We start from the raw sequence: 23,791 nt of genomic DNA, 5'->3' as shown, positions 1-23,791 counted from the left end.
GTTTAAATTTTCTCTCGCCCAATTTAACTCACACACCGACTTGTTGACCACGCCCGATCAATCTACTAAACTAGACAAATTACAACATATAACCAAGTGTCTCATACACTTTTCAATCTACTCCGGAGTCTTAGACCACGCAGGGTCCGTACATCAACAACCACATGGACAATTTTTGAGTACAAAGCGTCACACACTTGTGAAGTTCGGCGACTTCCCTACTCTCACACTGCGGAGTACGCACACTCCTACTACAACTTCATTTGGAGTACGCAAACTCCCTAAAATCCTCATAAACCTCACAATTCACCTGCGATTTGCATAAGGTGTGCAAGCACAACCTATTTCACTCACTCTATCACTAGAACGCCAGGAACATCCTCAAACAACCATTAGCAGGATACAGGATCTGGGAAAGTCATTTCTGAGCTTAAGTGAACATAATTTTCTCTCCAAACATCATAATTGAAAAACAAAATCCAAATCTCAATAATAATAACTCTTGAGAGGACTAGCTTAAAACTGTTACCATCTCTGGGAACACACTATCACTCTGTACCGAACGTCTATGGCAATCTCTTAAGGAGACTAACCATCAGTCTGCTACCCTAACAGTTTGCACGTCATACCTTTATAAGTAAATTTACAAGGGGATGCAGATAGCTCCAGTACATCATCAGTAATCAATACACATTACTCAAAAATCATTAGTAATCAATAATCAATGGAGTCAGGAATTATCACGCACCATTACCTTTCAGTCATGAATAACCACACCTTTAGTAAAGTTTAGAATGTTTATTTCCCTATATTAACAATGCTAAGGTCATGTAGATTAATCTCAAAATCAAATGAAACCCATACAAAAACAAGACTGGTTGCCCAAAGCGTCGGAAGAAATGCAATCTAATCAAAGCTTGAACTACCACACATTCTAAAGTTCTAGTGCAGATCAATAGCAGAGTCAGCTGCATTAACGAGATGTATTACATATAGTTAAGCAGAGAAATCCATCAAACATTAGTCTTCATCATGAGTCAAAATCCTCAACTAACATCAGATTAGATCAGCATGTTGGGCTTCATGCAAAACAATTTAGTAACACAAATTTGGAAAACATCTAACTACGATAGAGTCATCGATAAAGACAGCGCAGTTGGTACCTACAAAAGAAAAGCAAATATGCATAGAAATCACAGTTTATCAAATTATACCTATCCTCGATATGGATCAGCAAAGCAGAATCAGTCTTCGTCCTCAGAACATCAGTCGATCAGCAAGGCATCAGGGTCAGCGAATATGAGCCCAATGTCGGAATGAATGTCTCTCTCCTTCGATCTGTAAAGTCTCTCCCTCTCTTAAAGTGTCTGAACTGTTTTCCCTTCTGCGGTGTTGTTATATCAAAGTCAACCTAAACTTTCCCCTAATTCCCTATTGGTCAGTTAATTGAATGTTCACACTCTGTCCAATTATATTACTATATCAAATCTATGAATTCTAATATTTCTACATTCTCATGCAGTTGATTGGTCTGTCTTACGTTGCTCTCATCATCCGGCTTGTCAGGTAACAATATTGCTGCAGCTTCCAAATATCAAATCTATGAATTCTAATATTTCTACATTCTCATGCAGTTGATTGGTCCGTCTTACGTTGCTCTCATCATCCGGCTTGTCAGGTAACAATATTGCTGCAGCTTCCACTCCAGTCAGTATCTTCATTATTCTTGTCCTGGGGCATTTTTATTAAACGCTAAGAAATACAGCTTCTTCATGAGGCCTGGCAAAATAGGCCAGGACACTCGCTAAGTTAAGGCCTACAATCAAAGTTTAAAGCATACGTCATAACCCTTAATATGACATATTACTGCATTAGTCTAACATATATTCAAAATTTAATTTCGTTAACATTGGTGGCCATTCTTCGAGGTCACATTTTCAAACACGTGCATTATTTTTCTACGTTAATTCATTTTCTACATAAACTCATTATTCAAAATACATACACACTTATTAATAACTCTAATTAAACACCTGCGCTAGCATGGTCGATGTGGAGGGTCCAAGGCAGCTATTGTCGGGTTGAAACAGGCTACAGAGCTGGCCTCAGTGAACGTCTCAGCCGGGAGTATGCCTCTGTCTCCCTGGGCGCCCACCTCAGTGTTGCAGAAGGAGGGGGGCTGCCCCTTCAAGGCCCCACAGGCGTGTTACAGGTGGTCTCACAATGGTGTTCGGGTGCCACGTGTTCTCCAGACCAAGAGCGGAGTTAGGAGTTTCAGCCACGATAAAGGGCCGTCCGGCCCCATTAGCACCCGGTATCCGATTCCGCAGTCCACTTCAAGGACACCTGCTGCTCAGCTATGGCCGCTAGTGCATCTGTTCAGGCAGGAGGACAACCGATTAACACAGGGGGATTGGTGGAATGCTGGGTGGCGGTCGGGATCTGGTTTAAATTTCAAATGCCATGTTGGCCTCACTAGCCACACCCAGAAATGAGAATCAGTTAGTTAAATCACAGCTATCATAATCTTCCACTGCGCTAGTACTTAATTTAGCCAGCCAATGTGACATTATACAAGCGTTAGAATGTTGTGTGCCATGGCATCACTTTGGGGCAGTAACACCATTTATCACACAAGGAGGTGGCGAGGCAAATGGCACAAATTACGTTTTTTAAACAAGATAACTGACTGATGCACAAAAGGGCACTGTAGTAGGAAAGCAAGACTTTCCTTTTATAGGTGCATACAACATATTTACAAATCCAAGACAATTGATGCCTGGGGGAGGCATCTGGAGGCAAGCCTTTTGGGGTATTGTAAGATATACACACATGTAAGCAGGCAGCACATGCACGATTATGTTCACACAAATTAATTGTAAAATAAATGCAAGTAAAATTAATCTGTGGCATTACACAGGCCACATTGGATACCATAGATATGGTCACAATCAAAATGTCCTCAGACCTTTTCTTGCTTTATCAATAACATAAACCTAAACTGTGAAGAATTGTCCTATGCGGCAGGTAGTTGTGTATATAGGCCATAGGGCAGGCTGTGAGGCCTACCTTAGGGGTGACTTTAAGAATTTAAAAAGAAGGCTTAGTCCTGGAAAAGGTTTTTTTTCTCCATTTCCAAATGGCAGTTTAAAATTGCACAGCTGGCTGCAGCAGCAATTGTGAGGCGTGTCAAAGGGCTACTTAGATGGGTGGCAAAACCGGTGCTGCAGTCCCTCTAGTAGCATTTAATTTGCAGGCCCTGTGCACATATAGTACCACTTTACCTGGGGTTTACAACTAAAGTAGATATGCCAATTGTGTATAAGCCAGTTTTACCATGTTTAAGGGGGAGAGCACAAGCACTTTACCACTTATTATGAGGAGAAGAGTGCAGAGTCATAACAGCAAAAAATGGTTTAGCAAAGGAAGGCAAGGGGAGGCAAAAGTCTGAGACTGCCAGGTCCAACATGTGCTATGACATCCATGACATAGCACTTTTTTGTGTTTTGCTTAAATTCTGCAGCCCCTCTGCTGTACAACATGACTAAAATACATTAACAAAGCCACTAGTTCTCTCATAGATTATGTTAGTTATATCTCAGTACGTTGATATTTGTGATACTCATAATAAAAGCAGGGTTTACACAATAAAACAGTAGTAATTAACTTTTTTTTTTTTTTAAATCAGGCAAGACCACCAAAGGACCATGAGGAACATACTCTTCATATTTGCAGCAATATCATAGCCTGATAACAATGATCAGCTTATTTGAGAAGAAGTTGTTGTTGTCTTCATTTAATGTAAAGAAATTGAGTGTTTTGAGATGCCTTGCAGATAATTGTTTCAACTCTCCTCAAAAAGAATGTGTGGAATTTTGCAACAACCAAGGGCGGATGAATCCACTGAATATTCAGATGCTGTCCAAAGGTCTTCATGAGCAAGTTTTCCGTGGTGAAGAAGCTCAATATACAGATGACCAAATTCAGCAAAGTATAAAACATCTCCAAAAGCATGATCTGTGGGGCAAAGAGACATCCTCAGTCCCGGATGTGGAGCTACAATTGCCAAAGATGTATGGAAAGAATATAGAAGAACATTTTCAGATTCTAGCTCAAAAGCAGAGTTTACCATACTTGGAGGCAGCTAATGATCTTCTGCAGTGTGAACTCCAAGCCATGCCCCAAGAATGGTCTTGGCAGGTAGGGTGGACCAAATATGAAGCTGACGGGAGAAAGACACTTGTGGATTTCCCAGATGAACGAGCCTTGGTATTTGATGTAGAAATCTGCATGTCTGAGGGGCAGTGTCCAACACTAGCAGTAGCAGTTTCTCCAAGTGCCTGGTAAGAGTTACTGTTTTAAACTACATTCTTGATTCTTTCACCCATCTGCTATTTTGATCAACCTTTATGAACCTGTTAATGCATTTAAGAAGCTGAGAATGCAGTTTTCCTACTGCCTTTGTTTATTCTGTATAATTGTACATTCATTCTTATCTCTAGGTTGTCATTTTACTCACATACAGGTTGATTGTTGAAAGTCTCTACCATTGGTAAGGTTTTATGGCAGATACGTATTTGGTCTCTGTTCTTTCTCACTGGCTTCTTGTCCACTTCACTGAAACTAGGCAGAGTTGTGCTTGGTGGCTGATCCAACTTCTTCAGACTCTGTAGAGTACCCTACATAAATGTTACTACACTGTTAACATTTGTGAGAAGCATAACACGTTGTGAACTAATAAAAGTTTTTTTTTTTTTTTTTTAATTTAATAAAAAATTTTTTTTTGATTTGTCAAGTGCTTTACAATAGCATAAACATAGCAGCAGATTATTATTCTGAGTCATTTTACATCTCAGACACCTCTGCTGTCGTCCCAATGTAACAACAGATCTCTCAATCAACATTCAAAAGAAAAAGAATAACAATGTAACGTTGTTTAATCAGATAAAATCAAATAATTGCACACTGGTGGTTGAAGCACTTGTCTTGGGTATATGAGAGGGGGGAGAGAGGAGGAGGAGGAGGAGGAAGAGGAAGGGAGAGGGGACGGGGGCAGGGGGAAGGCATAAGTAGCAGGGAGAAAACGAGGGGGTAGGGACTGCACATCATGAGGAGACCATAGTAAGAAGGGGGAGGTGGAATGAGAGGATACATCCTATTGAGATAGCTTCAGTTCAAGGAGGTCGGGTGTCATCCTTGTGTTCCAGCTGTTCTGTGAAGGAGTCCCACATGTCCGCCCCCTTGATCACCACCCCACTGTCGCGTAGCATGTGTAGTACCTGTACCTCTGCCCTAGCCCAATGCAGTAACTCCAACGACCAGCGGTGTATGTCTGGGGTGCTGGGTGATTTTCGCTGGATCGCTATTAGGCGCTTGAGTAGGACAAACGCAAGGTCCACGCATCGGCGTCTCTGCTTATCCATCCCACGTCGCGCGCACCCCCAGCAAGCAGGATTCTGGAGTTGGGAGTAAGGGTAATCCGGACCAGGCAGTCGTCTGTGCCGTCACTCTTGCCATACACGAAGTACCGATGGGCAACTCCATGTCATATGAAGAAAGTCAGCCTCCAGGATCCCATATCTTGGGCAGTCTGGGGTGGAATGTGGGAACATATGCTTTATCTTGGCTGGGGTGAGATATGCTTGGTGTAGGTTATTAAATTGAGTGTATCAAAAACGGGCATTGTCGCAACACCTCTCGAGTGGTTGTGAGCGATTTATTCCAAGTTTGCATGGGCAGAGGTGAGAGCAAGGCCGCCTGCCATCTGGAATTTGCATGTGTCTGGACCTCCTCCGGGTAGTCCTGTAGTGTCCTATATATCCAGGATATATCGGACTGCGCCCAGCAGTAGCTCATGCAGAACCGTTGACGTGTGCGGTTCGTTATTGCTGTTCCCCCATGTGTTGCGCACCACTTGTTGCAGCGCTCTGTGTGCTAGAAATTCACCCCGGCCCAGATCAAACATTCTCGCCAGTGTCTCGTATGGTAAAAATTGTCCCTCCTCAAAAATATCTCCAATAGTGTGTATACCCTTTGCGACCCAGGCGGTTAATTTGAACTGCCCTTTTATTCTGTTTATTCCAGGGGTGACGAGCAATGGCGTCTTGGGTGAGTACGGTGGGGTCTGCCCCTTCACCGTCGCGTATTGGCGCCACACCCATTCCGCCACTCCTGTCAGAATATTACTGTGGGACGACGGGTCTTCTCGGCCGATAAGCCATCTTAATACATCCGAGTGTCCCAACGAGGTATGCACCCCTTGTTCCTCCGAGCCATGGGGGTTGCACATCCAATTCAGTATCCAGTGTATTTGTGCCACTGCATAATATAGCTCAAACTGCGGCGCACACAACCCCCTCCTGTCTAGAGGCAAGTAGGTCTTTGCTAGGGCCACTCGACGACGTCCCCCACCCCACATCAGGTCTGTCAGCAGGCAAAGACGTTCTTGGGAAGCTTTAGCGGCAAAGCCGAGAAATAATACAACACTCGGGGGAGTATGATCATTTTAGCTATTGCTACTATCCCTGAGGGTGAGAGTGGAAGTGAACACCAGAAGGGCATCGAGCCTCTTATGGACCTAATCGTCCGATCTAGGTTCCCCTCCCTGAGATCCAGTTCGTCGTGTTATATTTGCACCCCTAAATATTTGAAAGTGGTGTGGCACCACTGTAAGCTGTGCGTGGTGAGTGTTTCTCTTGGTGGGCCCGGGAGCGGTCGCATTGGGAACAGAAATGATTTCGACCACTTTGCTCGCAAACCATATAGGTCCCTGAATGCGTCTAGTAGTCGTAGTAAGTCCGGTAAAGATTCAGAGTGATTACGTAAATATATTAGTGCATCTTCCGCATACAGGGAGATAATTCTGTATTCATTCCCTTCCAGAATACCCCAGTGCGGTGCCGCGGATTGTAGTCGCGCTGCAAGTGGTTCAGTTGCCAGTGCGAACAGGAGTGGTGAGAGGGGGCAGCCCTGTCTGGTGCCTCTCCTTATCGTAAACCTCTCTGATATGATCCCGCCTCTCTTCACTCTTGCTTTCGGGTCTGCATATAGAGTTGCTACCCATCGCATAAAAACATTGCCAAATTCCATGTGTTTCTGTGCCTTTATCAAGAATGGCCAGCCCAACGTTTCAAATGCTTTTTCTACGTCTAAAGAGACCGCCTTTCGTGTTTGGTCTTATTCTGGGGTCTCAGCCGTAAGCCTTAAGAGGCACCTGATATTAGTGAAGGTGCTGCGGCCAGGTATAAAACCGGATTGATCCGGATGGTGAACTAATAAAAGTTACTGTATTTAGTATCTCTTGCTCCATGACCTGCTTTAGGCGCTATATGGACGCTACATATATAAACTGTTTACATTTTTATTTTTGGAGGAAGGAGTTGTGAAACTTCATTTGCAATTTTGAAGACTACGGTATCCACGAGTCCATAAAAGCAGTTGCACTTATATGAAACATCCCAAAAGCCTAATAATACAACCAGAACTTCTTTGGAAATCAGAGGCATTCTACAAAAAATTTAGAGCTATGAAAAGTGGAAAGAATTATTTCCAGCTTATTCTCACACTTTTAGATTTAAGAGACAATACAAGAAGATAAACATTGCCTTGTGCTATATGGCAACAAAATATTTGATAAGTCTTCTGAACATGTGTTCCATGGCTTCAGTAGCCAGCAAACCTATCAGTTATTTCAGAGGATACCCTCTTTTTTATTACTTCTCACAGTTCTCTGTTGTTATCGAAACAGCTTATGTGTTGTAAGATTAGAGAGGTTTTGAGATTTTGTCATCTGGGTCCTATTTTTTGTTGTTGTTAATGTATCCTTTAAAGTTTGTCAGTACAAAAAGTAGAGAAACTGAGGAGAGGAACCATTCTACTCTTTCTGTTTCTCATATTTGCTTCTCGCCCATTATAACACTTGCCTAAAAAAAATTTAAAAAAAGAGAATGCCACACAGAACACATCCTTCTCTGAGTTCTCTTTAAAAGATGTCTAGTACCTAATTTTATTCCCACTCCTTTCTTCCTCATCTCCACACAACTTTCTTGTCTTCATCGTTGATCACGGATTGGTTCTTTCAGTCTACTACTGCCTGTCTGAGTTGTAGACCAAATTCTTCTTTGGTCCTGCTTTTCCAGTCACCTCCCATTTCCAGGTCCCACCCTGTTGTTGGTGTTGGTGTTGGGTTACTCATGCACCATATCTCACCCTGAGCTGCTTCTCCTTGTGACCCTCCGCCTGCACAGTTTGGCAACTCTGTTGTATCGCCTCTCTCACCAACTAATGCAGACATGTTAACACTTCTAATTGTGTAAGCTAAAAATTATTTTAGATTTCTCCTAGTTCAAATGTACTACACTGCATGGGCGCTACATTTCTGAATTTTTCTCTAAATCTTCCATTTCACAGTTCCCAAATGTTTCCATATAGGTGGATATCATTTTACTCTGCCTGAACATTTGAAGCCACATAGATTGAGCCTTGACACTCTTCTCTATGAACTATGGCATGAGACTTGCCAACACAGCACCCTCACCACTTTGAGGCATCAGCCCTATCCTGGGCAAGACTTGTCGCTCTCAGGTGAATAGGCAAGAGCCATATGCCACCTTGTAACATGCTGCCCCCTCAAACGGCTGCAACCCCCCTCTTGCTCAGTGCACCAGTAACATGGATAACAAAACCTCTGAAGATTAGCTTAATTCTCAAATACAATGTAAGCCATTAGTTGCCACTTGAAGGCATGCTGTCTTCAAAGCTCAGGTCCAAACAACAACAAAACAAGAAGAAATACAAAAACATACATACAGTGGCAGGCAGGCAAGGCAAATTGGCAGGCAAATTAATTGAGCCGTTGGGTTGTTTGAGTCAGCCAGCTTCAGCTATTGGCCTGTTTTCTGTTTTTCCTTGTCCTTTAAGTTTTGAGTCTGTCCACATGATTTTGCAGGTGTTTGCATTGTATGCTGTCACATTTTGCTTTGATGAAGAATAAACAAATTTGTCAGTGTCCTGCATCTACTGTTTGCAGTGTTTTTGATGTGGCACAATTTAAACAGGCTTTACAACCTGAACACCAATGCCATGGAGCTCCCTTTAGCCTTTGTCCTGCAGCTGACCGCTACCCCCTCACTACTTGAATTTCCCTTCTCCATGCTGCATCATTCTTAATGCTGGTACCTCTCTTCTCCCTTGTGTATATATCTGTGACTTTGCTGCTTGTAGTGTGGTGAGGCCTGAGGCCACCAAGGCAGCGCTGAGTTACATTTCCCATGTCTCTCACTTTCTTGATTCATTTCATAGTAGTGGTGACATCTGACTCACCCACGTTTCCCAACCCACTTCACCAGACCATTCAGCACCATTTTCATGGTATTATAACTCCCTTCAATCATTTTACATGTTGTGGGACCATGCGCTTTTCCAGACCACCTTTTGTGTGGATGGCACTAATTGACAATTTCTCTTGATATCCAGCTCTTTTTTTGTTTTTTGTTTTGCTTTTTTTTTTTTTTTTTTAACTGTCAAGCTCAAAGTGCTCCTCTATGGTGGATTCCTATGGCATGTGCTCTTTGGTATCCCGCTTGAGCTCGAACAATACAACATTTAGACAGTCATTACAACATTGGCGGTAAAAGCCGCTTACCGCCTTGCAGTAGACCGCCAACACACCGGTGGAAATCCGCCACAGCTATTATGACCCACAGCACGGAATCCGCCAAAATTCAGACACCCACACAAGTCCGCCACACCAAAGGTCAGTGATAAACTGGCGAAAACAAAACCTCCACCGTCACGCCAACAGAAATACGCCCACACTATCACGACCCACGAATCCACGCGGCGGTCTTTCAACCGCGGTATTCCGTTGGCGGTACACACCGCCGCGCTCAAAATACACACACATTTACAAAACACAGCCACATTGGACAAATCGAAATACACACACCTGAGACACATACACACACCACTCCCACACACCGAATACTATATAAAACACAAACCCACATCACTCACAAACCCCTACGACCATAACCACTGAGAGAAGGCCAGAGAGAGACACCACCATCAACAAACTAGCATCCACAGACACACAACACCATCACCCACATAACTTCCACGCACCTCACACTACACACCACTACATATCAGCACACTTATCACCACACACACCACCCCACACATCACCCACACCACCCTGTGGCACGGCAAAGACACCCCCAGGTTCTCGGAGGACAAGCTCAGGGTCATGGTGGAGGAAATCGTCCGGGTAGAGCCACAGCTATTCGGATCACAGGTCCACAACCTCCATTGCTAGGAAGATGGAGCTATGGCGAAGAATAGTGGACAGGGTCAACGCAGTGGGACAGCACCCAAGAAATAGGGATGACATCAGGACTAGGTGGAACGACCTACGGGGGAAGGTGCGTTCCGTGGTCTCAAGACACCACCTTGCGGTTCAGCGGACTGGTGTCAGACCCTCACCTCCTCCCCCACAACTAACAACATGGGAGGAGCAAGTCTTGGCGATTCTGCATCCTGAGGGCCTCGCAGGAGTAGCAGGAGGAATGGACTCTGGTAAGTCAAATATCTCACTATTTCATCCCCCACCCAACCTGCATGCCATCACATACCCCCACCCTCACCCCTATCACTCCAACTCCTCACAAATGTCCCAATATCACAAACCACACATCCCAACACCAAGCCCTGCATGCAACAACAAAGCATGGACAACCAACACCAAAGCATGCCCACTGCACAAACCCATACACCCCCCTAAACCATCCTCACACAAGGTCCCACACGTGAATGCAAGCACTGGGGGACATGGTCAAGCACCCATTGCACACCATGGCACAAACAGATGAAATAATCATGCACCCCTGCAGGACCTCTACCCAACGTCACCACACAGAAGGGTCCAGACATGTCCACACCATCAACAGAAGAGGCCCACAATGATGACAGCAGCTCTGTCCAATTGGATCTAGATGACCAGCCCGGCCCATCGGGGACCTCGGGACAGTCGGTTCCCATCACACAGTCACAGGCCACTACAGAGCTTCCCCCCTCTGGAAACACCAGCACAGCACCCACTCAGCGGGCCCTTACCTCTGTCTCCAGGACACGTCAATCAGCAGTGTGTCCACCACTACAGGGAACCCCAGCTAACTCACCACCCCAACAACAACGGGGACCTGGGGGCAGTGGTAGTGGGCACACGGTCCAGGGGACAGAGGCCCAAGGAAACAGGGGAACTGGGAGGGCTGCTGTGCGCCAGGGGAAGGACAGGCCAAGGGAACCCACTCTCCACGAGGCCCTCTCTAACATCATGGGAGCCTACCACCACTCCCAGGAGACGATGGCAACGGTACTGGCCAAGTTTCAGGAGACCCAGCGGCTGCAGGAGGAACAGTATCTGGGCTTCAGGGAGGAACTCGGAGCCATCAATTCCACCGTGGGCACCATCGTAGGGGTGCTGAAGGAAGTACTCAACACCAGGAGGGACACTGTGGCACAACAAGGGGCCCCTGACACTAGCCTGGACGATGAACTGCCCACCACCTCCGCCGGCGCTAGTGGACAGGAGGCACCACCACACCAGCACCCCACCCCCTGCAGAGGGAGAACCACCCCGCAAACGGTCCTTGACATCCAGGACAAAGACAGAGAACGATGCCAAGACCCCCACCAAGAAATGAGACCACCCTGAATGTCCTCTTTCTGTCCCACTTTGTCACCCTGTCCATCCTCAAACTGCCCCATCTCCACTTCCTATGCCCATTTGGGCAATGTACCTGTGAGACCAATAGACTGGACTCTGCCATCGACATACCTCCACCATCACCCCTCCCCATTTTGCAACCCCCACCAATATTGAGCACTGAAATAAACACCCTTGAAGCACAAAACAATCTGGAGTCAGTCTGTGATTTAGAATTAGTGTATTATCAATTACTGTGGCAAAAAGCTCTTACAATTGTAATGTCTACATACCTATGTCACACAGCTCTAGTCCATGAGGAATCAAAGCAGATGTCACACAGTGGGACCCACATCTGTGAAATCGTAAGGGAAAGTGACAACTCCGTGACCATACACTGGGTGAAAACGACAGACAGTAGAGAGGTAGTAATGTTAAAGTACATGTAGTAGGCAGGTTTGTTTTCTTACCTGTGTCTCACTGGAAATATTGCAGGATCACTGAGTCCCTGTTGTCCATGTCATCTTCTTCTGCTTCCTCGTCTTCACTGTCCACAGGCTCCACAGCTGCAACAACACCGCCATCTGTACCATCCTCCTGCAGAAAAGGCACCTGTCGTCTCAAAGCTAAGTTGTGAAGCGTACAGCACGAGTAGAATAGCGATCCACCTGTCATATGGAGGCACCTGAACCTGGCCTTCAGGAGGCCGAAGGTCCGCTCGATTATCCGCAGTGTTCGCCCATGGGCCTCATTGTAGGGTTCCTCTACCCTTGTCCTGGGATTCCTCACTGGGGTCAGTAGCCATGACAGGTTGGGGTAACCAGAGTCACCTGCAAAATGGGGAGGGACAACTGTTAGACACACACTAACCTGTAGGGATGTCCCCAGACCCAGACAACCATTCCCACTGACTTGCTTCCAGGTGCTCACCTAATAGCCACACACGGTGCCTCTGGAGTTGACCCATCACATAAGGGATGCTGCTATTCCGCAGGATGTAGGTGTCATTTGCTGAGCCAGCGAACTTGGCATTAACATGGGAGATGTACTGGTCGGCCAAACATACCATCTGCACATTCATGGAATGATAACTCTTCCGGTTTCTGTACACCTGTTCACTCCTGCGGGGGGACCAAAGCCACATGTGTCCCATCAATGGCACCTATGTTGTTGGGGATATGTCCCAGGGCAAAAAAGTCACCTTTCACTGTAGGCAAATCCTCCACCTGAGGGAAAACGGTGTAGCTCCGCATGTGTTTCAGCAGGGCAGACAACACTCTGGACAACACGTTGGAAAACATTGGCTGGGACATCCCTGATGCTATGGCCACTGTTATTTGAAATGACCCACTTGCAAGGAAATGGAGCACTGACAGCACCTGCACTTGAGGGGGCGATTCCTGTGGGATGGCGGATTGCTGACATCAGGTCTGGCTCCAGCCAGGTACACAGTTCATGGATTGTGGCACGTCAAGCCTGTATGTGATGATTACATGTTTTTCCTCCATTGTCGATAGTTCCACCAGTGGTCTGTACACTGGAGGATGCCGCCATCTCCTCACATGTCCCAGCGGACGGTGCCTATGAAGGACAACAGCGAGCACAGAGTTAACCAACTCAGAGGTACGTTCCCACAGCTTACACACAACACCAATCATAATCCGAAAAGTGGCCTGTATGTGTGTTGAGTCTAGACCTAGGTATGTGTGACGCAGTTACAAATAAAGCCATGTGAGCCCCTAAAATGGTGGCTGCCTGACCTCTAAAGTGCGACATTGGGATGTGAGGTAACTGCGCTGGCGTTGTACACCGTTGCGGTAGGTGGTCGAAGACCGCGGTGCAATGCTGCATTGGTTAACATTGGACCCTATGGGTCCCAGGAGCCAATGACGATGTACGCCGGCAGTGACGGAATGCACTGCCGCGGACGGACCGCCATTTTCTATCTGTTCAATCACTCTATACCTGATCTTCGACAGGAGAAGACCTACACTGCAAGTGCTGCTGTGACCTCGGTCTGGAAGAGACCATGGCTCGTGCGTCTGGGGAAAGGGCCCCTGCCTTCACATCAGAGGAGTTGGAGAAACTCGTGGATGGGGTCCTCCCCCAGTACACGATACTCTACAGTCCTCCAGACAAACAGGTAAGTACACTGGGAGCACGCTGTATGGGCTATGCCTGTGTGGAGATGGGTGGATGTAAGAAGGAAGGGGGGAGAGTGCGGCGTGCATGAAACGACGGTAAGTGCATGTGCCACATGCCAAGGGTAGGGATGGGGACCAATGACTGTGACGGTGCAGTTGGTAATACGTTTCTCTTCCCCCTGTACAAATCATGTAGGTCAGCGCCCACCAGAAAAAAGATATTTGGCGTGCCATCGCCAAGGACGTCCGGACCCTGGGGGTCTACAACAGACTGAGCACCCACTGCCGGAAAAGATGGGAGGACATTCGCCGCTGGAGCAAGAAGACGTCGGAGGCTCAGCTGGGGATGGCCTCCCAACGTGGGAGGGGTGACCGTTGCACCATGACCCCCCTGATGTTCAGGATCCTGGCGATGGCGTACCCAGAGTTGGATGGGCGCTTGAGGGCATCAAAGCAGCCACAAGGGGTTGAGTACACTCTCATCCTGCTAATTTAGCGCGCAGTGGAGGTGTCTGGGTGGAGGAGGTCGGCTGTGGGTTTCCCTAGGCCAGGGTGAGTTTAGTAGGCCAGGTCCCTCTGTAAGGCAGGCCATGTGGCACTCCACCCCACCTCTGTAGCGTGCCAAGTACACCTAGTCATGCCCCCGTGTCATCTGTGTGTGCAGATGTCGTCCATAGCCTAGTAGGCCATGTCCCAGGGATTGAACAGTGGAGCCCAAGAGCGCAGCGTAGTGCAGGGGGCTTCTGTGTCTGTCGTGTCCGCCAGCGGTAGCGGTAATGCATGCACTCAACATGTCTTTCTTCTGTCGCCCCCCCCTTTTTGTGTTCTCCCTGTTCTTGTGTGCATTAGCATCATCAAGCGGAGGAGCAGTGGCACCGGAGCACGAGGGAGCTGCATCCCACATGTCCATGGAAGGCGAAACTACGGACTCGGAGTTCACCAGTGGGATGGAGGGCGATGGGAGCTCCACGGCGGGGACAGGAGCTGACACCAGCGAAATGGACTCGTCCTCTGATGGGAGCTCCCTTGTGGTGGCGGCAACATCTGTGCCCCCCGCATCTACAGGTACAGCTGCCACTCCCCCCCCCCCCCCCACCAGCACCGCCCTCCCAGCAGCCCCTCAGCCTTTGCCCCATGCCCGCTCACCCAGGAGGGTGGGCACACCTTCGCCCCAGGCACCTCAGGCCCTGCCCCAGTCACCCCTGCTGCCCTCAGTGAGGAGGCCATTAACCTACTCAGGTCCCTCACTGTTGGGCAGTCTACCATTTTGAATGCCATCCAGGGTGTAGAAAGGCAGTTGCAACAAACAAATGCATTCCTGGAGGGCATTCATTCTGGTCAGGCGGCCCTTCAGCAAGCTTTTCAGACTCTGGCCTCAGCACTGATGGCAGCCATTGTCCCCGTCTCTATCCTCCCCCCTCCATCTTCCTCCAACCAGACCTAATCCCCTGTACCCCAGCCTATCCCAAGCACACCTTTAGACCAGCATGCACACACGTCAACACACAAGGGAAGCTCAGACAAACATAAGCACCACACATCCCACAGGCACTCTCGCAAGCATCAGACACATGCAGACACACCAACATCCACTGCCTCCACTGTGTCCCCATCCTCCTCGTCTCCCTCCTCCCTCCCAGTCTTGTCTACACTCACACCTGCATGCACTACATCTACAGCCACTGCTGCCATCACCAGCACACACACCACCACACCCGCTCACGTGCAGTCACCACCCCCACTACCATCCACACGTCCCCTGTGTCCTCTCCCAGTGTGTCTGTGACGCCACCTCCCAAGATACACAAACGCAGGCACACACCCACCCAACAGCCATCCACCTCACGACAGCCTCCAGCGCATGCACCTTCACCCAAAGTCACCAAACGAACACCTCCTACAACCACAACCTCTTCCTCCACTCCCAAACCCCCTCCAGCTACCCATCCCAGTGTCTCCCAAAAACTTTTCCTGTCCAACCTTGACCTCTTTCCCACACCTCCCCCATCCCGTCCGTCTCCTAGGTCCCGACTCTCCAGGTCCCAACCTAGCACCTCAGCCACAACATCTCCGGGACCAGTGGTGCCTGTAGTCACCGGAATCTGGAGTGCACCGGCCACCAGGGCAGCCAGTGTGGCACGGAGCCACAGCATGGACAGTCCCCCACCTGTCAAGCATCAGAAGTTGGCCAGTGCCCGGCGGGAGAGGGGGAAGACTCCAGCCACCAAAGCCGCTCCCAGGGGTCCCGTGGGGAGTGAGGAGTCAGCTGCGACACCTTCAAAGATGGGGAAGGGCCACAAGAAACCCGGCAAGTCTGGGAAGAGCAGCACGGCGGAGGAGACCGCCATCATCTCCGCTGCCCAGGAGGCCACCGCCATCATCCCCGCTGCCCAGGAGGCCACCGCCATCATCCCCGCTGCCCAGGAGGCCACCGCCATCATCCCCGCTGCCCAGGAGGCCACCGCCATCATCCCTGCTGCCCAGGAGGCCACCACCAGCACAATCCCCGCTGGGCTAGAGAGGACCGCCAGCACAAGCCCCACTGGGCTAGAGAGGACCGCCAGCACAAGCCCCGCTGGGCTATAGAGGACCGCCAGCACAAGCCCCACTGGGACACAGAGGACCGCCAGCAGCTGAGTCGCTGCAAAGGAGCCCGCCGCCTCAAGCACCGCTGAACAGGGCACCGCCGCCTCAAGCACCGCTGAACAGGGCACAGCTGAACAGGGCACCGCCGCCTCAAGCACCGCTGAACAGGGCACCGCTGCTCCAAGCACCGCTGGCCGATGAGCGCCAAGGACACTGACGCTACTGAGTCAGTCACGAGCAGGATGAAGCACTCTGGGCACCAGGCCCCCTCCAGAACCAGTGGAGACTGTCATCCACTACCTCTGTCCTTAGCAGGATGAAGCACTCTGGGCACCAGGCCCCCTCCAGAACCAGTGGAGACTGTCATCCACTACCTCTGTCCTTAGCAGGATAAAGCACTCTGGGCACCAGGCCCCCTCTAGAACCAGTGGAGACTGTCATCCACTTGAGAGACTGTGGCTTTGCACTCCCCAGGATTGCACAGTGGGCAACCCACCCACTGTAGAGACTTGAGAGACTGTGGCTTTGCACTCCCCAGGATTGAACAGTGGGCATGTGGCAACCTCGTGGATTTGGTGTTGTGCACTCAACCGGCTGAGGTGCCCCTTCTTTCCCTCCCCCTGAGGTGCCTGTTTTCTTGTTCTCTGATGCCCCTGCAGTGTTCTCTCCGTCATGGTCGGGGATCTTGAGTGGGCCTCGCCCATACCGTGTGGGCCAGGGTTCCACGGACTTCATTGGAGCACTACCTGGACTACTAAGATTGGTGCATATTTTGTTTATGGTGTATATATATATTTTTGCGTACTTGATTTTAATATATTACAATGGTTACACTCATTTCCTTTTGTCTTTGCATTCTTCCCGGGGAGTTGGGGGGCGTAACTATAATGTATAAATATGTATTTGTGTGTGTGTTGTAGTGGGTGAGGTTGGTGCAGTACTCACCGTGGTCTTCGCCGCCGGCATTCGTGCTCCTGGTAGAGGAGCAAGAAGATGAGGGCTGGAAAAATGTGCAGCTCTGGTTCCATGGCGTCCAGATTCCTCGTGGGGTGTGTAGAGGTGAGCGTTTTCCCTTCGAAGTCCTGTTTCTGCCGTGTTTTTGTCTGCGGTGAATCCGCCCCGGAAAAGGTGGCGGATCGGTAGGTTGTGAATCTGTGGGCGGTACATTAACTTCCGTCTGTCTGTTGGCGGTGACCGCCAAGCTGTTTGTCTGTACCGCTGTGGCGGTCTGAGTGTTAAGGTGACTGTCTTTGTTGGCGGTTTCCGCCATGGTTGTAATTCCAATTTTTTTTACCGCCGGCCTGTTGGCGGTCTTACCAACGCTTTATCACCAACCGCCAGGGTTGTAATGACTACCTTAGTTTTGATTTCACAGCAAGATTATGTTCTTGTCATGAGTTTGCATTTTGTAGATTCCCAAGTTCCACAGGCTGTAATTAGTGCGAGTGCCATGATCCTTGTCAACTAAACAGAGACAACTTGGTCCTCAGCTCTGTTTCCCTTGTCATAGTTTGTATTTTCTAAGATCCCTTTAATTTGAAGACTGCACATCATCTAAATGCATTATGATAAAATAATAGTCTCAGCCCCCTGTTCAGTGTTTGTGTGTTATTTTAAATCGCTAATAACACTTTTCCTCTATGTCCCTGCAGTAAGTCAGCTGATCCTTCATTCACTGTCCGCAGCCCTGTCTATGTTCTCTTACTATTGTAACTCCCATGTGACAAGTTTCATGTTGTGCACTCGCTGAGAACCCAAGGTATTCTGCTGCATAGATAGTGCATTGTGCTGTCAGTGGGACCTACATTGTTTTGTTTCCTCCTCTGTCTTTGCTCACATGCTGTGATCCTTCCCGTCATGAGTTTCATGTTGTATGCGCAATGAGATACCTAAGTCACACATTGCGTGGCTGCTGTTGACCTCTGTTCGCTGACATTACACTTTGTATAGTCTCCAACTGTGACTTTGCTCGCATGCTGTGATACCTCAACTCTAATAAGTTTGTCGCCTGCTCTCTGAGATTCCTAAGCAGCACATTGTATGGATGTGTTGGGCTCCGACACCTAACTCTGTTTTGTCTCCAGTTTTGCCTTTTATTCCGCTATTGCTCAATGTGATAAGCTTCATATTATTTGCTAGTTGATAACTTAGATTAGTGATTCCCAACTTGTGGTCCGGGGACCCCTCGGGGTCCAGAAAGTCTCCTCAAGGGGTCCGTGATTGCTTAGAAAATTAACTAATATTAACAGATCATTAAAGTGTATATAAATAATGTGGCTAAATGTACAAGTGAGAATTTTTAAACATACCTTAAATTTCAAGGAATTTGAAACTGGAGGGTAAATATTAATTAGTATCCTCAGATTGATTCGTGGGAGCAGTGCAGGTGCATCAAAGAGAATACAAAAAGGAAGATGTTTGGCTTCTATTGAATTTAGAAAACCTCCAACCTTCCTATTAAAATTAACATTTTTATTGTATTTGTTTGCAAAGTAAATAAAATGTGTTATAATTTCTGTATGTTTTTGACGGAATGCTTGTTTCTGTATTTTTTGTGTATTGTTTTACGGTTCGATTCATCGACCATGTTTAGTCCTGGATCCCCACCTTCCAGCAGTGACTCAGTAGGGTGTCCCCAGATTCCAATAATGATTCGGTGGGGTCCTCAAGTTCCAGTACTGATAAAGTCAAAAGGTTGGGAACCACTGGCCTATGTCTATTCAGTTTTGTTCTATTCTTGTAAAGCGCATGGCTACCCGAAGGCCTCCCAGTGCTACCCAAGACAAGGAAGGGACAGAGGGGAAGGTAGAGTTAGCTGTAAAAAATCCAGGTCTTCAAGGCTTCACAAAATGGAGGTTCATGCGCTAAAAGGCAGCAAGTTCCAGAGTCTGGGGTCAGGTAAGAGGTGGACCGGCCGCCCCATTGCGCCCTCTGTACCCTGGGCACCTTAAGTAGGTGGACAGAAGATGAATGCAGATATCTCTCTGGAAGATATGGGATGCGAGAGAACGGAGTAAAACAGGGCCCTTGTTAATGGCGGCCCTATGCATCTTGCAGATCGTCTTGAACTGAATGCGCCGTACCACTAGAAGCCAGTGCCATTCTCTCACGGCCTTGGGCACTGGCATATGTTAAGGAAGCATGCAAGCGTGCAACTTCATTTTGTACCGTCTGCAGCTTCTTTGTGACATAACAAGGGGCGCATAGGAACAAGGCATTCCCATAGTCCAGCCGGGCTAGCACCAGAGCCTGCACAACTATCCCTCTAGCCATAACTGAAAGAAGATAAATGACCTTTCGCAGCCTTTTCAAAGTGTCAGCTGGCGGCAAGCTTTGTGGCATGCTGACACATAATCAGACCAGAATCAAGCCATTAACTGAGGCTCTTTATTGACTCTTTAGGACTAGGCAGATCACTAGGGTAATCTGTAAGAGAAGTGAGATCGGACAACATTGAGCTTCATCTCCAACTAGAGACCTTCTGAAGACCTGAGGCTAGTGAGGGGGGGACTGACCAAGATAAACATCAGAGGAGATTGGCATAAAAAGCTGCATGTTGTCCGCATAGGACACCCGTGAGCCTGAACAATCTCAGCCAGGGGACGCACATAGATATTAAACAGAGTTGGGCTCAAGAAGGGCCCCTTCGATCCCCGCAGCATGACCAAAAAACTGGTGGAGAGGAAAGCCTGATCCTGGACCTGGAAAGAACAGTTCTGCAGAAAAGAGGCAAGCCAGATGAGATCCTCTGCAAAAGAATGGAATGATCTATGGTGTCAAAGGCCGCACTGAGGTCGAGTAGGATAATAGCTGCTGAAGGTCCCTGAAATAAAATTGTTCTCACTTCGCATGGCTGATTATGGGCACTGACAGTTGACTTCAAGCTTTCTTTGCTCTCATGCTGTGATTAGTTTGTTGTGATGAGCCAAATTAAGTGATCTGGGAGACCTCCAACCTGAAAGGTGTATGAAGGTTATGCTCTAGCCCTGGACATGTTACTCTGTTTAGTTTCCAGTTCAGTCTTTGCTGTCCTGCTGAGCTTTCTCCAGGGTGTGACAAGTTTCATATTGAATGCTCAGTAAGATCTCCAGGCCTCCCTTTTTTGTGGATCTTGATGGAATATTTCAGCTCTTGGGGTTCTGCGGGCTTCTTCATCAACCACCTGGTACACAGACCACTTTTCCACGAGGGATGGAGAGCACTCTTTACCGGACATGGTTAGAGTTCCTTTGTCTGTACACAAAGGAGTGTGGGTGGCTATTGGCAAGGGGGGTATAATGGTAGTCTGGTGGGGATAATTGTAAAAATATTGAACTCACATGAGATCAGAGGCAATGTAGAGAAGAAAGGGAATGGAGGAGCACAATTCTGAGCGTGGTGGAGCTATAGGTGTGCAAGAGCAGTGCTTCCAGATCACACCTATCCCAACTACCACCACGGCTCTCCTGTTAGTTTACTAAACGAAAAGGCTGTGAAACTGTTCTGAGATATCCTTTGACAGTGAGAAGGTGCGGCAATGAGGCATGGGTACATGTTTCTAGAAGTTTGCTTAAAAACCTAAAGCTATCACATCTTCAAAGCCTATCCTAGAGAACATCTATGTATTCTGGGCAAAGAGTCAGAAAGTTAAAGGCTACACAGTGGTTGGTTTTCGTTATTAAATGCAGCCCAAGTCCGGTGGGAAATAGCAGCTTGGAAGCTGAGAAGCCAGAGCAGAAAATATTGCTGACTAGAAACCATGATATGAAGAAGGATGCAGCAGGATTCCTTCAGTTTGGGAATTCGAAGAATGAAACGTGGTACAGCACATCAGATAAGTATTGCTTCAGTAAAACAGCAACTTTTCTTTGTGCTAGATAGAAAAACCTTATATTCTCGGACAGGACCGAAAATGAGGATTATGTGGTTCTAAAGGCTGCCGCCAAAGAAGCAAAATACACCAGTGGAATTTTCTGGATGCTGTTTTGGCAGCCCAGTGTTACTCTTTTGTATGTCTGCTAATCTACTAAGGGGTATAAGATCCTTGAAGGCCATAGCATCTCGCTCATTATTTCTCCAAACTGTCTTTGCTATTTTATCAAACACAGCAGGCCACAATTATGGGAAAAACTGTGTCCAAAGGGTTTCAAACAGAAAAGTGATGCTGGAAAGCAGCTATAGGTCTGGAGTCCCTACTAATCAACTTGCACTATTCCAAACACCTTACATACATTAGCACATCTACATTCCAACCAAATCCAGCCCCCAAAAGTCTGACACAATTTTAAAATAAAGGAGGGAGAATAAGGAAGTGAGTTTCGAAAATACTTCCTTCTGAGGCAGTAGAACAGGCAGGGGAACATGGACAAAACCTTTTTGACATTCCAATGTTGAGAATACTTGCATGGAGAAGTCTTAACTAGGGGCACTCCCCGAAATGCTTACCGAACTGGGCAAGTTCACCTTATTAATTCCATCAGTCAAAGAAGGACCTGCCAAAATCCCTTGTCCATACAAATTCACTGTAAGATGTGCAATACCTTCACCAACCAATTTCAACAAAAAATAATTGTATTGATTTCTACCTCAGTACACCAACTACTACCATTTGCTTAGGCCGATTATCTCTAGCATGTCTCTGAAACCCTTGCTTGAACCATGAAGAAAGCAGCCACTGCAAACATCCCATGACTTGACAATGTATGTGGACATCAGTTAAGGCATCAAACATAGGAGATTGTCCCAGATCACTGGATGAATCTTCCTCCCTGAATTCATTGGAAGAATCAGAAATTGAGGTAGAAGGATTCGAAAATCCCAGGAAAGCTCCTGAACTACTGTGAATGTTACAGCTGTGCTGAAATTAAAGTCAAAGGCCTTCTACAGGTTCTGTGTGGGCCAAAGAGGAAAAAGCAATGAGCATGTGAACAAGAGATGCATCTTCATTGTCCTGGGGCACTCGTGGTTGGGGGAGGAGGGGTCCTGTGGTCTTAGGCTGCAGGCGTTATCAGCAAGTCCAAGAGGGGTAAAACCAAGCTAGACTCAAGCTCAGGGGAGTTTGGGAACGTTGTTGACATCAGGGGTCAACTTCAGCGATGGGTGCAGTGATTATTTTAGGTATCTGGTTCTCTAACTGTAGTAGCTGCAGGAGAGGAGGGGCTCTGTTAGACCTGGCATCCTTGCCGTTGTCTCCCCTGTCTTTTTTGCCTCTGCTTCCCATGTTTTGACTGTGTGCTGGACTCTTGGTTCTGCTGTTTTTGGTACTCTGGGCACTTTACCACACTGACCATTGCTAAAGTGCAAGTGCTCCTGTGTAAATTATGTGTGTAATTGGCTTTTCCATGATTGGCAAATTTATTTTCTAGTAAGTCCCCAGTAAAGTACAGTAGAGGTGCCTAGGGCCTGTAAATCAAAATGCTACTAGTTGGCCTGCAGCACTGGTTGTGCCACCCACATTAGTAGCCTTGTAAACATGGCTCAGTCCTGTCTTGCATGTCTGTGTATGCAGTTGTAAACTGCCAATTCGACTGTGCAAGTGTACCTGCTTGCCAGGCCTAAATCTTCCCCTTTTATACATGTAAGGCATCCATAAGGTAGGCCCTAGGTAGCCACATGGGCAGGGTGCAGTGTATGTTAAAGGTGGGACATGTACTGATGTGTTTTACATGTCCTAACAGTGAAATATTGCCAAATTCAGTTTTCACTGTTGCAAGGCCTATCTCTCTCATATGCTAACATGGGGGCTGCCTTTAAATATCCTTAAAGTGTAGCTTCCCTTTGAGAGCAGATAGAAATATGGAGCTTGGGGTCTATGAACTCACGATTTAAAAATACATCTGTTAGTGAAGTTTGGTTTTAGATTTTTAGTTTGAAAATACCACTTTTAGAAAGTAGGCATTTTCTTGCTTTAACCATTCTGTGACTCTGCCTGTTTGTGGATTGTCTGTCTGGATCAGACTGACAGTTGGGCTGTTTGTGAATCTCCTCTAGACAGTGACACAAAGGGAGCTAGGGTGTAGTCTGCATATCCTGATGAGCCATCTGAGCTGGAGTGGAGGAAGGAGTGGTCACTTAAACCTGCATGGGCTGTGCCTGCCCTCACACAATGCAGTCTCCAACCCCCTGGTGTGTGTCTGGGCCCTGGCCTGCGCCAGGCAGGATCTTGTAAACAACAGAGGCTTTTCTATGAAGTTGGGCAACTTCAAAGGCAGAAAGGGGTATAAGTAGTGAACCCAAAACCTCAGACTTTAGATCACTTCTGGATTTATGACGAACCTCTGTCAAGGAGAAGTGCTGCCCCTACCTGGTACTGTGCTTTGTTTGGCTATCCTGCAGTTGCTGCTTCTGCCTGTGATAGGAGACAAAGACTGGACTTTGT

At 47.5% G+C, this 23,791-nt stretch overlaps 1 protein-coding gene across 2 annotated transcripts in view; it reads left to right on the top strand.

Moving 5' to 3' along the window:
• POLG (DNA polymerase gamma, catalytic subunit) overlaps positions 1–23,791 on the top strand; it is a 795,283-nt gene that overhangs the window by 36,607 nt on the left and 734,885 nt on the right. For both annotated transcript variants that reach the window (XM_069222697.1, XM_069222698.1), the window contains exon 2: positions 3,689–4,343. In XM_069222697.1, the coding sequence (XP_069078798.1) occupies positions 3,757–4,343 (587 nt within the window). In that variant the 5' untranslated portion in view covers positions 3,689–3,756. The remainder of the gene's footprint in view (positions 1–3,688; positions 4,344–23,791) is intronic.

Source organism: Pleurodeles waltl, chromosome 3_1 (genome assembly GCF_031143425.1).
Source record: "Pleurodeles waltl isolate 20211129_DDA chromosome 3_1, aPleWal1.hap1.20221129, whole genome shotgun sequence".
NCBI lineage: Eukaryota > Metazoa > Chordata > Amphibia > Caudata > Salamandridae > Pleurodeles > Pleurodeles waltl.
The sequence above is the reverse complement of the archived record's forward strand: the minus strand, read 5'-3'. Positions and strand labels throughout refer to the sequence as shown.